The sequence below is a fragment of the Stegostoma tigrinum genome, chromosome 13 (genome assembly GCF_030684315.1).
Source record: "Stegostoma tigrinum isolate sSteTig4 chromosome 13, sSteTig4.hap1, whole genome shotgun sequence".
Lineage (NCBI taxonomy): Eukaryota > Metazoa > Chordata > Chondrichthyes > Orectolobiformes > Stegostomatidae > Stegostoma > Stegostoma tigrinum.
Genome location: NC_081366.1, coordinates 76,949,268 through 76,969,577, shown reverse-complemented (window position 1 = coordinate 76,969,577; position 20,310 = coordinate 76,949,268). Strand labels below are relative to the sequence as shown.

Genomic DNA, 20,310 nt, shown 5'->3' with positions numbered 1-20,310 from the left:
AATCCCAGAAGCTCTCGCTTGGTCAGCTTACACTGACCCACAGTAAACACAGCGTGACCGCCAGAAATCTGCTATTTCTCAGTGAGAAGTCTGGAGAATCTCAGCACCTTCGTAACCAGCTCCCTGTAAGTGCTCATCAACCAAAGAGCAATTACAAAATCCATTCCTCACCGTGGAACAGAACTCAATTGTGAATTGTGGAAACTTCTTGAGCAGACAAACCGAGATGAAAATGTTCTGCATCTTTGTTCTGATCAGCCTGCAGTTGGGTAAGGAGCTAATCCCCTGGTGTGGGTTTATCTTCATTCACACTGGGCCTGTGCGGCTCACTTGGTGATTTTCTATCTCTTCCATTTCAGGTCCAGTTGTACCCCACACTGCTCTGTCGATGCCTTCGGCTACTGTGCTCGCCCAGGAGCAAGGATCAGTGACACTTGAGTGTTTAAGTTCTAATGAGAAGCTCCTTATGAAGTGGGGATACGTGAGCCCGGGCTCTTCAGAAACCAAGTGGCTCATGAACTGGAAGCCGGGAGAGAAAAAGGCGACTCGAATGCCAGGGATCGAGCCTCGCTTCTCTCAAGCCGGCGGCAGCAAATATGGTCTAAAAATCGACGCCTTGAGGCTGGAGGACTCCGCCACATACTACTGCCAGAGTGGTGAGGTAGGAGATGACTGGTGTGCCTGTGGGACCACACTGAAGGTCAAAGCATGTGAGTGAAGGAGCATATTGAAGCAGATCAGAGCATTTACTCCGGCTGTTGAAACGGTTAATATTGCATCAGTCTCTGATGTTTCACCCGAACTGTGATAGCTGAGGTCTTCCCAACATGTCGGATGCTGTTTATAGATATTTTCCAAATCGACCTGGTCAGAGATGTTATTATACACTGCTGGAGCAGGTGGGACATGAACCCAGCCCTCCAGGTCCAGAGTAGGGACATTACCACTGCACCACAAGAGCCCCGGGGGGTGGGGGGGGGGGGTAGTTTATATGGAGCAAGAGGAATAACCCAAACCTGGTGCTGATAGAACTTGAAAACGCCCGTTTGGTTAAACTGATGTGGGTTGAACCAGATAGCCACAGAGTCACACAGCGCAGAAACAGATCCTTCAGTCCAACCAGCCCATGCTGACCATAATCCTAAATCAGACTAGTCCCACCTGCTTGCTCCTGGCCCATATCTTTCCAAACCTTTCCTATTCATGTACTTATCCAAATGTCTCTAACACGTTGTAACTGTACCCAAATCCACCACTTCCTCAGGAAGTTCATTCCACACGTGAACTACTCTCTCTGTAAAAAAAGGTCTCTCTTCTCTCACCTTGAAAATGTGCCCCCCTACCGTGTCTTGAAACCGCCCCCCCCCCCCCCCCCCCCCCCCCACATCCTAAGGATAAGTTAACAACTGATAGCATTTCCCAGCCGTAGATGGAGCAGGTCAGCACCTCTGGGGTAGGAGACCACTCAATCTATTGAGTCTTCACCAGCCCTCCAAATGACCACTTCACTTAGTGCCATTCCCCTGGCTTGTCCAAGTGAACCTGAACAGTGCTCCTTTCCAAGTAACTGTCTAATTCCCCTTCAACAGCCTCAGTTCAATCGTGACTTCGCCCCACTCTCAGGCAGTGCATTCCAGGTCCTAAGCACTCACTATGTGAGAAAAATTTTTCCTCATGCCTTATTTTAGCAATTTACTTTAAACATGTGCCTTTTCATTCTCAAGCCTTTCATGAATGGGAACACTTTCTCCCTATCTGTTCTGTGCAGGCCTCACGTTATTTTGAACAATTTAGTCAGATCTCCTGTAGTCCCAGCTTCTCCAATCTATCTCCGTAACTGAAATTCCGCAGTCCTGGTCCCACTCTTGTAAAGCTTTGTCTGCATTCTTTCGAATGGCTTCACTATCCTTCCTAAAGTACAGCACTAGTACTAGGTACAATGTTCCAGTAAACTGAGCTAAGTGTCTTGTATTAGCTCACTGTGGCCTCCTTGATCTTACAAGCTTTGCCCTTATTAATAAAGTTTAGGGTATTCTGACCTGTCCTGCAATCTTTAATGACTGATGCACAGATACACTCACGTCCCTCACTCCTGCACCTACTTTAAACATGCATCTTTTATTTTGTGTTCTTCTGACCAAGATGCGTGGCCTCGCTTCCCTCCCCTTAACTCTGTCTCTGTCTTTCCAACTGCCCTTTCGAACTTCATTTGCACAGTTTACAATGCTGCCTTGGTTTTGTACAGTTTGTGTGTTTTGAAACGTGTGCCAAGATAAGCTAATATTTGGAAAACCAAGGCGCCCACCACTGACGCCCAAGGAACTGAGCTGCAAATGCTCCCCTGAAAGGTGTTTGATGCTGCTTGGCCTGCTGTGTTCATCCAGCTCTACACCTTGGATTCTCCAGCGTCTGCAGTTCCTATTATCTCATTAATTATTACTTTCTGTTTGCTGTCTCTCGACCATCGTCGCCTCTATGTTGTGTCTACCCCTTTCATTCCACATGTTCTAGTTTGGCTCCCGCACCTTTCGAGCGGCTCATGGATGGCTGTGTCAGCCTTTGTTACATCATCTAAAACCTCCAGCAAGTTCAATATTGTCCAGTGGCTGCTGATTACATTCTGAAATATTGTCTCAAGAAGTTGCCCAGCTGCTGATGTTAAACTAACCAATCTGTCGTTAGTCGGTCTATCTTTACACTCCGTTTTGAACGAGTGCAGAACATTTGCAATTCCTCCGTCCTCCGTCACCATCCCTCTGTGTCCAAGGGGAAATTGTTGCCAGTGTCTCTGTAGTTTCTGCTCTCTCTTCCCTCATTATACTTACAGTCATAGAGTCATAGACCTCTACAGCTCAGAAACAGACCCTTGTGCCCAACTCATCCATACTGACCAGATATCCTAAATGAATCTAGCCCCATTTGCCAGCATTTAGCTCATATCCCTCTAAACCCTTCCTATTAATGTACCCATCCAGATGTTTTTACATGTATTAATTGTATCAGGCTCCTCCACTTTATCTGACAGCTCATTCCATACACACACCAGCCTCTGCGAGATAAAGTTAACCCCTCAGGTCCTTTCTAAATCTTTCTCCTCTCAGCTTAAACCTATGCCCCTCTAGTTTTGGACTCCCCCTACCCTGGGGAAAAGATCTTGTCTACTCACCCTATCCATTCCCCTCATGATTTTAGAAACCTCCATAAAGTCACCCCTCAGCCTCTGACGTCCCACGGAAAATAGCCCCAATCCATTTTCGATACATCTTATACAAACCCCTCTTGGGTTCTGAGGTGGGCTGGGGCGTTATGGGTTAGAATAGCATGCATCAGGGATGTGGCAGTTGTTAGGATGTGTAGATTGTCATCGGGTACGAGGGATTATGGGGGTGAGTACAGGGGCAAGGGGGATGAGGGATTATGGGGGTGAGTACAGATGCATGGGGTATGAGGGAATATGGGGGTTTGTATTGAAGCAAGGGGTATGAGGGAATATAGGGGTGAGTACAGATGCATGGGGATGAGGGATTATGGGGGTGAGTACAGACGCATGGGGTATGAGGGATTATGGGGGTGAGTACAGACACATGGGGTATGAGGGATTATGGGGGTGAGTACAGAAGCATGGAGTATGAGCGATTATGGGGGTGAGTACAGAAGCATGGAGTACGAGCGATTATGGGGGTGAGTGCAGACGCATGGGGTATGAGGGATTATGGGGGTGAGTACAGACGCATGGGGTATGAGGGATTATGGGGGTGAGTACAGACGCATGGGGTGTATTTGAGGCTATAAAGGGCCATGGCGATGAGTTGGGCAGAGAGGTTACTGAGGGTTTTGAGGTGTGCAGATGGGACTGTTGTTTGGTACAGAGGGACATGGGAACGTGGGTTGGATGAAAGATGGGCGAGGGCTGGAGGCCTGTATTTTGGTATTCTTGCATCTGTCCCAATAAGTGAAAGTTGAGAATCTTTGACAGTTATATATTTAAGTCCTGAATGCACAATGAATATGATGAAAATTAATTGCCTTTTCCCCTTCTAGTTTCAGCCATTTTATCACGACCACCTTCTGTGCATCTCCATTACGTAACGCCTGAGAAAGAATTCCCACAGGCGGATAGCTCGCTGCTTTGTGTGTCAAGAGAGTTTTACCCGGAGAATATATCTGTGTCTTGGTATGAAGGGGGCAGACAGATATTCTCAGGCATCACTGACTTACGTAGACTGGTGGATTCAAATAACCATTACACTACAATTAGTAAATTGACGATTTCAACATCTCGGTGGCTCAGTGGTTCTCGTTACTTTTGTATTGTTTCACATGAAGCCTTGCCTTCTCCACTCATCAGAAAGATCAGTATAAATGGTATGTCCATTGAACAACATGTTTCTAGATCCTTTGTAGAACCATTTTTGATTGCTGGCTTCTTATTAAGTCTCACCACTTGAACAGAACTTAGCCAATGTGTCCCCTACAGCCATTCGTGTACAGTTGTTACTCTTTGTTTGAACGTTTTCTAATGCAATCTCTCAGATGTCCAGAGTACAAAACGGTTCTAATTTCGATAATATAACTTCACGCAAGTATCCAACCTGCAACAGTTTTGAAAAGGAGGAATGATGATGGGGGTTAATACGTTCCCTGAATTTAGTAGATGAACCCAACTAATCAAACTCATTAAAGATAACAAGGTGTGGAGCTGGATGAACACAGCAGGCCAAGCAGCATCAGAGGAGCAGGAAAGCTGATGTTTCGGGCCTAGACCCTTCTTCAGAAATGCTCTGGAGGGTAACTTCTTCAGGATAGGCATCCTTAGAGGAGGCTTCGCAGTGGAGTTTAAATTGTATTTTAAATGTGTGTTTCTGATGAAGAGTCTAGGCCCGAAATGTTAGCTTTCCTGCTCCTCTGACGCTGCTTGGCCTGCTGTGTTCATCTAGCTCTACACGTTGTTATCTCAGATTCTCCAGCATCAGCAGCTCCTACTATCTCCTAATCAAACTGATTGATTGAAAGTTTACCACTTTCCAGAAGTACTGTTTATCTCGTTTTGACTTTTATTCACTTGGATTACTTTTTGTGATAGCTTAAAATATTTCTCAGTTCTTTTATGCTTTTGGTTGAAAAGGTTTGCGTGACTTTCCTTCTTTGTAACTTGTGTTCCCCAATAATTCTTAATGGCTCTTCAGCATCTACAACATCTGAAGTTGGTGACTGGAAACTGGCTTTTATTTGTTCCTGGCATGTGGGTGTTACCGGGAAGGTCAACATTTGTTGCCCATTTCTAGCTGCCCTTGAGAAGGTGATGATGAATTGCGTTTTTACATGGCTGTAGTCCACATAGTGTAGATGCAGCCACAGTGTTATAAGGAAGAGAGGTCCAGGTTTTTGACCAAGCAACAGTGCAGGGATGGTGATATAGTTTCAGATCAGGCTGGTGTGTGGTTCAGAGGGAATTGGCAGGCAGTGGTGTTCCCAAGCATCCACTGCTATTGTCCTTTTAGGGAATGTCAGTGATAAAGTTGGGGGCAAGCGAGATTTAATGACAAAAGGGTATTTAATGCAAACAACCAAAGGGAGTGGAAAATAGGATAAATGACGAGAACCTCTCCTGCTTTACACCCTGTCAGCCACCTTCCCCTTTGTTCCATTTCCCACTCTCCACCAACTGTTCTTACTTTAAATTCATTGCACATTTCCAAAATCTCTCAAATCTGCTAAAAGAAATCAAGCCAAACATTCACTCTGTTTCTCTCTCCAAGGTGCTGTAAGATCTGTTGAGAATCTCTAGTGTTTTATATTTTCATTTCAGAAATTAATTATCTTTTTTAGACCAATTTTGTGCATCAGGTACTATAGGGATACGTTCTGTAGACTCTCCATTGTGTGGCAAATACAACATAAGTTGTGTGAATTGATTTATCCCTTACTGACATACACAGTCATACAGCATGGAACTCTTTGGTCTAACCAGTCCATGCCAAACATAATTCCAATCTGAACTAGTCCCAAATACCTGCTCCTGGCCCATATCCCTTCAAACCTTTCTTATTCATGTTCTTTTCTAAATGCTTTTAAAACGTTGTAACAGTGCCCACATCTGCCACTTCCTGCAAATGTTCGCTCCACTCGCCAACAAATTTCTGTGTAAAAAAATTGCCCCCATGTATTTTTTAAATCTCTTTCCTCTCACCTTAAAAATATGACCCCTAGTCTTGAAATCCCCCATCCTCGGGAAAAGACAACAATTTTCAACCCTATCTATACTCCACATGGTTTTATAAGCCTCTATAAGATACCCTCAAGCTTCTATGCTCCACTGAGAAAAGTCCCAGCCTATTCAACCTCTCCTTATAACTCAAACCCTCCATTCCGGTCAACATAATGGTAAATCCTTTCCGAACCCTCTCCAGCTTTATAATATCCTTCCTATAACTGGGCAACCAGACCTGGACACAGTATTCCAGAAGCGACCTCACCAATGTCCTGTACAACCTTAATGTAACTTCTCAACCCCTATATAAGTTAGAACATTAATGTTCTAACTAATTATAACATAATTAGTGTTCAAGCCTTACGGTATACCTGATTAGTTATTTATGTTAAACATTGGTTTTATCTTTTTTATTATAAAATGATTTTAAGGAACATTAGGGTCAAGTGTCCATTAATAAAACTGATACTGCCCCTTTGTACTTCACATGCTTGTCTCAAACCAGTGCCTCCCCCAGGTTGCAGTGGGCATTGCTGTGGGGAGACATGATTTGTGTTATCTTAAATATGTCAAGTAATATATTGACAGGACCATCTGATAGCTTCCCCATAATTTTAGATTTATGTATAAAATGACCAAAACATTAAGACCAAACTAATCTTATAATTACATGATTAGCCATATGTTAAAATACTCTTAAGTTATTTTATTTTTCAAAGACAACAACATTTTTACAGCCATACATTCATAGAGCTGTACAGCATGGAAACAGATCTTTTGGTCCAACCTGTAGTCCCAAACGAAACTAGTCCCACCTGCCTGCCCCTGGCCCATATCCCTCCAAACTTTTCCTATTCGTGTAAATGTCCAAAAGTCTTTCAAACACTGTAACTGTACCCACATCCACTACTTCCTCAGGAAGTTCATTCCACACGCAAATGATTCTCTTCCTGGAAGGTTTGCCCCTTACGTCTTTTTAAATTCTCTCTCCTTTGTTTCAATATTTTTCATTCCAGATACTCAGCTCACATCTATGTGCCTTATAAATCTTAGAATAGTGTGCAGCAAGAGTTCCATGCAAAATATTTCTAATTATTCTCTCAATTAATTCAGTTAGGAGGCCGTTGGAAGTTTATTTCATGTGTTTGAGATTAGTCTGAAATATTGACAGACGAAATTGCTATTCTGTCAAATAGTGACAAATGAGCTGTTAGGGATTATAACAATGTCATCCATTAGTACATTGACTTCAATTTGAGTAAATTTTAATAACATCAGAATTATGGAGGTTTTATCATTTATCATTTTGAAGTTAGAAGTAAGAGCTGGAAAACCTTTTACGGTTACTTTTTCTCAAACCTGTAGGTCCGAACTCCATAGTTCTATTACATTTCTGAGTGATTAATTGATTTTGCTGTTATAACTTATTGATAATATTTTACAAAGAAAATCACTGCTCTCTGCCTTCACTTAACATATTCAAAACGCATTTGGTCAGATGCATGTGATAAAGCATTCATTGAATCTTTGGTCTAATGATCTGTTCCTGTCTTTGCTGTAGATGGTTTCATTCAGAAGCCTGTGATCCACCTGATCGCTCCTCTGTCTGACGCTGCCTCTGCAGGACAAAATGTTACCATGACTTGTTTGGTGTCAGATTTTTACCCTGCCGATATTTCTGTGACTTGGAGAGATGAGAATGGCCCAGTGGATACGGGAGTGACCCAGTTTGCGGTAGCTTTGGGCAGTGCCAGCACTTACCGAACAGTGACCCAGTTGACCGTGCTGACAGCAGAGTGGGAGAGTAACCGCACCTACTGGTGTGAAGTGAAACATGTGTCCCTGGGACAGGCGCTGCAGAGAGCTGTCACCAAGGATCTGCACGACGTCTACACTGGTGAGCTGGTGTGGAGGTGCTTTGGAAGTGCTGAGGGCTCAGTGCATGTGGTATGCATGGTGCATGTGGATGGGTGCTTGCAGGGGTGTACGTGGGGAGTGTGGAAGAGCGTACGTGTGGAATTGAGCTCCATGAGTCTGGGTCAGATGTGGTTTTGTGGAAGGGAGTTGTTTTTTTCTCATCTATGGTGGGGCTGTCAGTTGGGTGCCTTTGAGGTGTGGGTGGGTTGCTGGGGTTGTTGTGTGGTATGCAAGTGGGTACACATTAGTTAATGTTTGTGAGGGCTTACACAGTGTTCGTCTGTAGCCTCTTCACACTATCCTGAAGAACATTCTGACCACATGGGGAGACCCACGGTTTCAGAGGTGGCATTTTTCTGAGGTGTGGAATGTTAAATGTGAAAACGAGCTGCACAGCAGAACATCCATGGTAATCTTTGGTTTGAATTGCATTCATTTACACAGAGAAGCGTTTACAAGTGAATTGTGATGTGCAGAGATGCGGTGCTAATGGATCAGCTCTGGATTCACAATTGTGCAAAGTGGAGGAAATCTGCTTCCTTATTGTGAACACTGTAGATTTCCAGCATTGATTGATTGCTCACAATGAGGTTAAGTTGCAAAAGCAGCACGCCAACCAAAGAAAAACTTATTTAAGGCCATAAAACCATAAGACATAGGAGTGGAAGTGAGGCCATTCAGCCCATCATGTCCACTCTGCCATTTAAATCATGGCTTATGGGCATTTCAACTCCACTTACCCGCACTCTCCCCGTAGCCCTTAATTCCTTGCGAGATCAAGAATTTAACAATCTCTGCCTTGAAGACATTTAACGTCCCGGCCTCCACTGCATTCTGTGGCAATGAATTCCACAGGCCCACCACTCTCTGGCTGAGAAAATGTCTCCTCATTTCCGTTTTAAATTGACCCCCTCTAATTCTAAGGCTGTGTCCATGGATCCTAGTCTCCCCGCCTAATGGAAACAACTTCCCAGCGTCCATCCTTTCTAAGCCATACATTATCTTGTAAGTTTCTATTAGATCTCCCCTCAACCTTCTAAACTCCAATGAATACAATCCCAGGATCCTTAGCCATTCATCATACGTTAAACCTACCATTCCAGGGATCATCCGTGTGAATCTCCGCTGGACACGCTCCAGGGCTAGTATGTCCTTTCTGAGGTGTGGGGCCCAAAATTGGACACAGTATTCTAAATGGGGCCTAACGAGAGCTTTATAAAGTCTCAGAAGCACATCACTGCTTTTATATTCCAAACCCTATTGAGATAAGCGGCAACATTACATTCGCTTTCTTAATCATGGACTCAACCTGCAAGTTAACTTTTAGAGAATCCTGGTCCAGCACTCCCAGATCCCTTTGTACTTCGGCTTTATGAATTTTCTCACTGTTTAGAAAATAGTTCATGCCTGTATTCCTTTTTTTCTAAATAAGAAACACATATTCCATTGCAGATTCTCCCAGTTCTTCAGCAATGATTATTCACTGTCTTGATTAGTGTGAACTCACAAGTGATGTTAAACTATGTTTGGTTTTGAGGTCTGATTGAAAAACAATGTTATGACTGAAATCACTGTCGGAAGGGAAGGTGAAGACCCCAGCATTGTACAAAACCCACATGTTGAGTTTGCTTACCGATGGTGACTTCTTCCTGTGACTGCTTATTTTCCCCAATTTACATGCTCTGAGGTTGGCTTTCAGAGTAGGTTTGTATGTAAGTCTGCAATGTTCCATGATGTGAGTTCAAAACTGTAATTTGGGGTGGCGCATTTGTTCAGTGAATAGCACTGCAGCCTCACAGCACCAAGGACAAAGTTTGAGATCACAGACGGGTATCATCAGAGAATCCCCACAGTGTGGAGGCAGGCCATTCGGCCCATCGAGCCCATACCAACCCTCCGATGAGCATCCCAACCAGACTCACTCCCTGCACTATCCCTTGTAACCCCTTAGTTACCATGACTAATCCATCCTAACCTGCACATTGCTGGACAGTGGAAGGAAACCAGAGCTCCGGAAGGAAATCCACGCTGACACGGGGAGAATGTGTAAACTCCACACGGACAGTTACCTGAGAGTAGAACTGAATCCAGGTCCCTGGTGCTGTGAAGCAGCACTGCTAACCACTGAGCCACTGTGCCGCCCTAAATTCCACAACCTTGAACAAATGAAATAAAACTTTACTGTCTAAGTTATGACACTAAAACTGTACATAGATATTTACCTTATAGTCTACAATCTAGATTTAACGTGAGGTAACTATGTGTATACAGACAAACACCTGTTAAATATCCCAAAGACCACATCAAGTAGCCAATGTTGTCATGGCAACAATCAAGATGGCAACAGGATTTCTCAGCAGTTGCTTTCCACTGCACTATCAGATGTTAGTACAAGCATAGATCTCCATAGAATCCCATTAAAAACTTGTTTCCTTCACAAATGGTTTCAATTCTTAACATTGGAGGTCCTAACTCTGAAGCTCTTGCTAAAATTACCCTGTCAGATACTGCCTGGACAGCTCCTGATGTCCGAACCATTCAGTCCCTTCTCTCACATTTCACCAGGCTCTCAAGGTCACACTCTGGAACCTGCTCGTGAGTACAATTCTAACTCTTTTGCAGACAAGTTACATTGACTAAGCTGAAACAACTCTTTGTTTATCTGAGCTCTAATCATTCTCAACTGTATCAAGCTTGACCTGTTTTTCTACTGCCTTCATCCTAACTCTCAGCTACGCTGAATTATCAATGGTCCCCAGGTTGTTCTGAGTCCCAACTGTTCTGGATAGCAGCCAGGATCTCTCCTCCTGAGATCTAACTCCAAATATTAGCTCTGCTTATTGGCCCCCTGGAGCCCTTACTGCTGGAATGCGCCATAGCATCACCTTTTTAACATGGAACCCCTTTCCCAGCTTGGTGAGAAACTGACAGATAAACAGGCTGAAGGTAGAAGTCTTTGATCTCCTCTGACCAAACAACTGAAACTGACTGCTCGATGACCCTCGAACTGTGTCAAACGATCAATTGAAAATATTGCAACAAGACCTTGATCCTAGGCAGGATCAAATATAGTAACTGTTGAATGTAACAATTAGAACATCGTTTGCAATTTTCACCAAACCCATTCTTTACAGCTGTCACCTTCAGAACATAGGCAGAGTCGCAGAAAGATGTGTTTTATTTCACAAACCCCACAGTGAAGGTCTGAAACTGAGCTCTGATGAATAGGCTCTGGATGTAAGACATTTGAAGCTTTGTTGTTGGGGATTTTGTCCTTCCACTTGCAGGGAGACCTCAGACAATAAATAGCTTTGATATGGAAGTGCCGCTGTAGGACTGGGGTGGACAAAATTAGAAGCTGCACAACTTCATCATGTGATGCTCCGAAAGCTTGTGATTTCAAATAAATCTGTCAGACGATGCCTGGTGTCGTGTGACTACTGAGTAAATTGTGTTGTGCAATTCGGGTAGATTATCCCACCTCCCAAGTGATGTGAGAATCATTACCTAGAGGATGTTAATGTCTCAAAAAGCTGTAGGTGAGTCTGGCTAATTGTTTGTCTCATTGAAAGCGATTCACTGGAGAGAATGTTACAACATTTGCAGGCCTTCTGAACTGAATTGAGGGTGTGTTGTTGGTTATAGTGATATAGTGGCCAGAGGTGGGTTGGCACAAAGTATTTGTCTTTTTCAGAAGAGTTATGAGCCGATTGGGGTTCTGAGGCTCGGGTGTAGTTGTTAATAAGAATCTGGTTTCTTCTGGATTGTGCTATCCACTATGTGTGATTACTCACAGGAACACAGGAGTTCACGTTGCACCTGATAGAAGTTGACAAAATTACAAAACTATGAGAGGCAGAGATAGGGTTGACAGTCAGAATGTCCTTCCTGGAGTTGAAATGTCCACATTTAGGGGGCATGCATTTGAGGTGAGAGGAGGAAAGGTCCAAAGAGATGTGAGGGATGGGTTTTTTACACAGAGAGTCTGGAAAGCGCTGCCGGGGATTGGTGGAGGCAGATACAATAGGGGCATTTAAGGGGCTTTTAGATAACCACATGGATATGCAAGAAATGAAGGGATATGAACCGCGGACAGGCAGGAGGGATTAGTTTAATTCGGCGTCGTGTTCGGCACCACATCGTGGGCTGAAGAGTCCGTTCTTGTGCTGTACTGTTCTGCGTTCTATCTGCTCAGTGATCTTTGTAAGTGCCTTGAACCTTTGCAGATGGAAGAAGTTGCCATCCGTCCTGAACCGAGAACGTGAGGAACGGAGATGTAAGAGTGACCAAAACGAGGCGGGCAAACAGAACGGGAGCTATCGCATGTCTTTCTTGGTGGTACTGGCTGACAGGAAGGGCATCTGATAAGGCACCATTCTGCACCACACCAGCCTTTTGCCATCATGAAAGATCTCTGCACTACTCCTCATTCCTCTGTCATGATTCACTAATGATCCACTGTCTCCTTTGTCTGTAATTAGTGAAATCCAGTGGAGTCCCAGCGGTGGCATCGGTTTTGTTGTGGATTCTTGCGGCCGTGGGGTCTCTGATTTTAGCTATTCTCGCTGTTACCCTCATCTACAAGAAAGCCACTTCTTCCTCCCACACTGGGGCTGGTAAGAATTTTGCTTCCCTTCCCTCTCAAACAATAAACATGTCTCTGGGACTTTCCCTTTGAATAATGCCCATCAGTGTAAGTGGTTTTATTCCCGGGATGTGAAACCCCAGTTGGACTAAGCACTGAGTTGAAAATTAGGAGTGGAGAGCAATGCGTCTGCAGTAGAACTCATTAAGTTTTTCCTTCCACGTAGATCGATGAATAGAAAATGGGGCCCGTTCTGTACAAACCATAGCGCATAGTTGGACAATCAGCAAGTGAGTTTGTAGAATAGAACCATAGAGCAGTGTGGAAACAGGCCATTTGGCCTATTAAGCCCACACCAGCCTCGATTAAGCTATTGAGTTGGATGATCAGCCATGATGGAGTAGGCTCGAAGGCCTCCTACTATCCCACCCAGAAATCCCCCCAGCCACATCCCTGTGACCCTGCATTTCCCACAGCTAATCCACCTAGACCGCACATTCCTGGACACTACAGGCAATTTCCCATGGCCAATCCACCCTAACCTGTACATCCTTGGACTGAGGGAGGAAACCGGGGCACCCAGAGGAAACCCACGTAGACACAGGGGAAGAACACACAAACTCCACATGACCAGTTGCCTGAGGCTGGATTCGAACCCAGGTCCCTGGCACTGTAAGGTAGTAGTGGTAACCATCATGTCACCCTGGTTAAAACTGTTTAAACAGTTTAATACAGATCCCACTGTTTTCATGTTTAATCCTTTGGGTGCCATTATGCTGATGTAAATTCTGGGATTGGCAACTGCAGAATATAACAGAAGAAATTCTGATCCCGTGGTTAAATTTTGGTTTTGTGGTCAGGATCGAATCTGGGTTCCAACACTCCAAGTGTAAGTTAGAGCCACGATCTTCCGAAGCGGAGCCAGTCAGTGGCCAGGCAATGTGCTCTGTGTTCCATTCAAGGACAGTAGGTGATTTCCTGAAACTGGAGAACTAATAGAATGGCTAAGGTGGGAGAGAAAAATAAAATAACTCATTATCATAAGCAGTTATGCACTTGGCAAAATCAGGGGAATAAAGCCTGACACAGTCCTTGGACTTGGAGATGTGCTCCCTGAACTCTTAAAAAAAAATTGCTGAGGGAAAGCAGATGCATTAGTTATAATCTTTCAAAATTCCCTGGATTCTGGGAAGGCCTCAGTGTGTTGGAAAACTGTAACACAACAGTTGTATTGCAAAAAGCAGGGAACCAAGGCAACTTAGCCTCACATCCATCATTGGAAAAAATGCTGAAATTCTCATTAAGGACTTCACCTGACGAAGGAGCAGCGCTCCGAAAGCTTGTGATTTCAAATAAACCTGTTGGACGACAACCTGGTGACTTCTGACTTAGAAAATCGCTATACAATCAAGCCCTGCCTTTGTGGTTTAATGAAAAGAAAAAATCAGGTTTTACAAATGTGTTAGAATACTTTGAGGATGTAACAAGCAGAGTGGATAATGAGCACCCCATAGATGTAGCGTAATTAGATTTCCAAAAGGCACACCGTAAGGTCGTACATAAAAGGATATTGCGCAAGGTGTGTTGGGGAAAATGTATCAGCATGGAAACAGAATTGGTTAACTACTAGAAAACGGACAGTCAGGTCAGATGGTTCATACTTAGACTGGCAAACTGTAATCAATGCATTGCTGCAAAGATCAGTGCTGGGGTTGCAACTGGTTATGATGTACATTAGTGAGAACGATGTAGAGACTGACAGTAATGCACCACAGTTACTTGTGAGTAAAAGTAAATGGGAAAGGAAATTGCGAGGAGGATGCAAAAGGATTTAGATAAAGTGAGGGGGCAAAAAATGGCTGATGGACTCTAATTTGGGGCGGCACGGTGGCTCAGTGGTTAGCATTTCTGCCTCACAGCACCAGGAGCCTGAGTTCAATTCCACCCCCGGACGACTGTCTGTGTGGAGTTTGCACATTCTCCCTGTGTCTGCGTGGGTTTCCCCCGGGTGCTCCAGTTTCCTCCCACAGTCCAAAGACGTGAAGATTAGAGTGGGTTGGCCATGGGAAATGCAGGGTTTTGGGGATAGAACGGGATGCTCTTCAGGGGGTCGGTATGGACTTGATGGGCTGAATAGCTTACTTCCACACTGTAAGGATTCTGTAATGAGTGAAAATATGAGGTTATTCATTTTGACACAAAAAGCAGGGTATGACATAAATGGGTAGAGACTGCATATTGCTGCAGAACAGAAGGATCTGGGAGACCTGGTACACAATTGACAAAAAGCCATTGTTTAGACACAACAAATGGTTAGGAAGCACGTTGGTCTTTATTGCGAGGAAGGTGGTGCCTAACCTTAAGGAAGCCTTTCTCCGATGCTGCAGGTAATTGATGTGACTTCACCTAGACTACTGGTACAGCTTTGGTTTCTTTATTTAAATGCAGGGAGGATATTGGATGTGGTTTACTGAAGCCCATTTGGTTGTTTCCGGGGATGAAGGGTAGCATTGTGAGGAAAGGCTGAGAAGATTTGGTCTATGCCAATTGGAGTCCGCTGGTATTTGCGGGAAGAGTCTAGAAAGACAGGGTGATGGGGGGGTGGGGGGCGCGGGAGGTGGGGGTCTGTCATGGTATCAGAATCAGGGGTTGCCCATTGAAGGTGAAGATTAGGAAGGAGACCCTTCTCTCAGAGGGCCACGACTTTCACAGCATCTCAGTGGAGAATGAAGCGTGGAACAGAATCAGCACTGAGGGACACAGAGTTATTGGGGAGTCAGTTCTTATTGGAAAGTAGAGTTGAGACCAAGATCAGATCAGCCAGGACCTTGTTAAATGTTAGAACAGACTTGAGTGGCCTAATTATGCTTCTTTTCTTTTATATTTTATTCTTTTTAAATTTCAGGAAGACACTGAGCTTGAACTTCAGACAGGAATCTACCTCTGTCACTGGAAACCTGTATAGGAGCTATGCTTACAGATTGCAGCGAGATGTTAAATTTGCATCAAACTATAGGATTTTTCGGACTCTTCGCTATCAGCAGTAATGCTTAGATGTGTATTAGCTGTCAGTCAGTCACACTCTGGTTTCTGAGGCAGAAGATTGTGTTCCCAAATTCCACCCCAGGATTTCAGTTCAGGAATTAAGACTGACATGCCATCACTGTACTGAGAGAGCTACATTGTCTGAAGTGTTACCTTTCGTTTGAGAGACTTATCAGAAGACCTCATTTACCCTTGCAGCTGAGCATAAAAAATCCCAAAGCACTATTGTAAAGAAGGGCAGGGGAATTATTCCTGATATCCCTCGATCAGCATCACACACAACAAAAATCAGATTATCTGATTGCAGTCACATTGCTGTTTGTTGGATCTCACTGTGCATAAATTGAAGGCCACATTTCCTTCATTGCAACAGTGGCTACATTGTTTCAGTGGCTGAGGGGATGAGAGCTTCTGTCGAATGTGAGCCTATACTTTTTTCTCAGCCCTTAGACAGTGTAATGAATCCTTACTGAGAAGTTTTAGCCGAGATGCAGGAGTGATGCTATTCTCACTGACCAGAACGGTCAGAAACCAGAGATGCCAGATTTAATATAATTGGCAAAATATTCAGGAGCATAAGGAGATGTTATTTTGTGAATTATCTGTATTACTGTGTCTGAAAGCATGATGAAGTTAACTTTAAAAGAAAACTTGCAAAGTGGAATCGGGATATGTCATTGAAAAACAATGAATTTTCAATGCTCTTGGGAAAACACAGGGTGATTGGGTTATTTAGGTTCCTTAAAAAGCTAACAGACACTGTGGGCTGAATGGCCTCATGAGCTGTACAATTCCGTGATGCTAACTACAATCAAACTGAGAATTCCTTTTGTCACACTCCCATTGTGTTTTGTAACTGAAGCCAATTGCTGGCTCAGAATCCAATAGACAGGCAGTTCCCAAAATTTATTTACTCTGCTTTTGGCAGAAAGAAGCATTTTGGAGGCACTGCATTAAACCTTCAGAATCCGATGATCCAGTGTACAGTGTATGACTCTGTTGGAATTCCTGGCTGCCTATTACTCTCTTACACATTGGAAGAGAAAATATGTACACCCAATTATAGGGAACTTTAAAGAAAAAATGACAGCTCTGATTATGCTTACATCATTTCTTGGTTTAGTCTTTTAAATAAATTTAAATAATAAAATGTGTAGGTGAGTCTCCCAAATGCCTCTGTTCTGTGGCTTTCTGCAGTCTTTCTCCATTTAAAAAATTTCAGTTACTCTTCCTTCCTGCCAAAGTGCAACACCTCACATTTCCTCACCTGATATTATATATGCCATGGTTTGGACCACCTGCTTAGCTTGTCCATATCCCTCTGCATCCTGGCTGTTGGCCTTCCCAACTATTTTTGTGCCATCTGCAAATTTTGTACATTCACTTTCGCCATCTGAATCATTCATATATATTGTAAATACTTGTCACCCCAGCACTAATCCCTGTGGCACTCCAATAGCTACAGGTTGCTATACTGAAAGTGTCTCTCTTAACCCAACCCTTTGATTAGTCAATCCTCTGTCCATGTTAATGTGTTACCTACAACACTATAGGCTTCTGTCTTATTAAGTAGCTTAATGCGTGGTACTGTAACAAACACCTTCTGAAATCTAAATACATTACATCCACTGCTTCCCCTATATCTAAAAACCAAAAGAACTATAGATGCTGTAAATCAGAGACAAAAACAGAATTTCATGGAAAAGTTCAGTACATCTGGTGGTATCGGTGGAGAGAAATCAGAGTTAATGTTTCAGCTCAAGTGACCCTTCCTCAGAACTATGAAGAATGGCACAGTGGCAAAGTGGTTAGAACTGCTGCTTTACTGCAGCAGGGACCCAGGTTCAATCCCACCCTTGGGCGACTGTCTGTGTGGAGTTTGCACATTCTCTCCGTGTTTGCATGATTTCCTCTGGGTGCTCTCCCACAGTCCAAAGATGTGCAAGGTAGTCGGATCAGCCAGGTTAAATTTCCCACAGCGTTCAGGAACATGTGGATTAGCAGTGGGAAATGCAGAGATCGGGTAGGGGTGCGGGTCTGAGTGGGATGTCCTTCAGAGGGTAGTGTGAACTTGATGGGCCCAATGGCCTACTTCCACACTGTCAGAATTCCATGACCTTTAGCTATCCTTGTAAATGCATCAGAGATGATTTCGCCTTCATGAAACCATGCACAATCTGTTTGATATGCTAGTTTATTGTGAAAAATACGCTCATGTATTGATGGGTTGAACTTTGCATTACATTAAGGGAACTCAGATTGTTGCTGGATTCCCATCATCCAGTTTTCTAATCATCACATTGGATATAAGAACCAGAGATCACTTCCCTCTGAAACTCATGATACTGAAATGCTGGCTTTTTTCATGTATTCATTGCGTTTTGAGAACAATTTTACAATAAAGTGATGACCTGTTAAACCAACTAAATCTCATGTTGAGGGTTTTATTTCCTATCTAAAGCCATTGAAACATCAAAAGATTTCTCCACAGACTGAAAAATGAAGCCTGATCTCGGAATGATCACTGAAATTCCAAGGAATAGCCTCTTCATGTTGAAAAGAATCAACTCTCCAGCGTTGGTTGAAGGGGGAAGGGGGTAAATATTGCCCCACCACCTCTCATGTCCAGTCCTTTCAGAAGTGTGGCTGGGTAGGAATAAGGAATATTGTAGTTGCATTTAAATAGAAGTTTAGTAAGTGTTTAAATACCAATTAATGGTGCAGAATGCCAAAGGCAGTCACCAGGGTGTTGAAGACAGAAGCTCTTTTCATTTTGCAGTAGCACAGTTTCTGGGGACAGAATTTTTCGAATGCTGCTGGCTGTAAAGGATGTTTTATAGCTTATTAAGTTTGTATATCATATTTGTATAAAGAAAATTAAAGGGCTCATCTTCTCCAACACCACATTTGTCAAACAGCACACTTGATTGTATCATCAGCTCAGAATCATGCCATTAAGCTGAAATGTAGCTGTTCTTAGAGCGACCTGTCCTGATTACCAGTTATAGAGTCCTAGAGCTGTACAGCATGGAACAGACCCTTCGGTCCAACTTGTCCATGTCGACCAGATATCCTAAATTAATCTAGTCCCATTTGCCAGCATTTGGCCCATATCCCTTTAAACTCTTCCTATTCATGAGCCCATCCAGATGTCATTTAAATGTAATTTTACCAGCATCCACCACTTCCTCTGACAGCTCATTCCATACACACACCACCCTCTGTGTGAAAAAGTTAGCCCTCAGGTCCCTTTTAAATTTTTCCCCCCTCACCTTACTCAGAGAGTAGTGAGGGCGTGGAATGCCCTGCCTGCAACAGTAGTAGACTCACCAACTTTAAGGGCATTTAAATGGTCATTGGATAAACATATGGATGATAACAGAATAGTGTAGGTTAGATGGGCTTCAGTTTGGTTTCGCAGGTCGGCGCAACTTCGAGGGCCTGAACTGCGCTGTAGTGTTCTATGTTGTGTAAAACTGGCCTGCTTTAGAACCCTGCTTTAAAAGAAGTATATCAGCCTAATTCCAGTTTCTGCTCACACCCCTGCCTTGTGCTGTTTTCAAGCAGTTCCCCAATTCTAAGGAAACATTAATTCTGTTTTTTTTTAACTTCACAGATACTGCCAGACCTGCTGAGCTTTCCCAGCAAGTCCAGTTTTGGTTCCCAATTTGAAGGTTCACTCAAGTTTCAACCAAGATTTGTACTAGAAATTGCCCAATATTCTAACCACTCTACATGGGTATAACCTTCTCTAATCCTTTTTTATTGGTGTTTGTTTGATGCTTTGCCCTCTTATTAACATCCTACAGACCAATGGAAACTTTCTTCCAGGATTTACCTGACCATATTCCTTTATCTCTCTCACTGTCTGTCTGTCTCTGTCCCTGCAGAGCCTTGAACACAATCTAGATTGACACAATCAGGCGGTGTTAATGGTGTGTTGCGCTGTCAGTGATACTGTCTCAATAAGACATTAAAACCGTCCCTCCAGTGGATCTAAAACACAATCCATGACACATTTGAACACGAGCAGGAAAATTCTAAGCATCGCCCCATGCACTATTCATTCTTAAGCAATATCAGAGAATCTGGTCATTAGCTCACTATTATCTGTGGGATCTTCCTTTGCCCATAGTTGTCGTGTTGGTGATGAGGTCAGCTAAGTGGGCCTCATAGGCTATGGCTCCTTGACTGGGTCTGTTAATCTGGCCCAGTCAGGGAGCCCAGGCTGGCAGATACTTACATGAGTGTCAGAGGTTCTGTTTCATTCTGAGAGTTAGCTCTGAGGGAACTGGATCCAATTCCACGATTCTGCAAGGACCACCCAGTACTACTGCCATGTGGGTAAAAGTAAGGGCAGGAACCAGTTTGTTAGAAAAGGAAGGATTCACTCTCCCCCCTCCACTGGGCTCACTCTCCCCCGATCCTGCACCAGGCTCGCTCTCCCCCCCACTGTACTGGGCTCAATCTCCCCTCCGCCCTGCACTGGGCTCGCTCTCCAACACCCCCCCCCCCCAACTGGGCTTGCTGACTCTCCCCCCACGCCCTGGCC

At 43.8% G+C, this 20,310-nt stretch overlaps 1 gene segment (V, D, J or C); it reads left to right on the top strand.

Moving 5' to 3' along the window:
* On the top strand, nt 1-18,173 carry LOC125458120 (Ig heavy chain Mem5-like). The segment is given in 5 exon segments: nt 1-269; nt 360-710; nt 7,773-8,108; nt 12,610-12,744; nt 15,619-18,173. Coding segments are annotated over 5 exon segments (876 nt in total).
* Nucleotides 18,174-20,310: the final 2,137 nt, after the last annotated feature.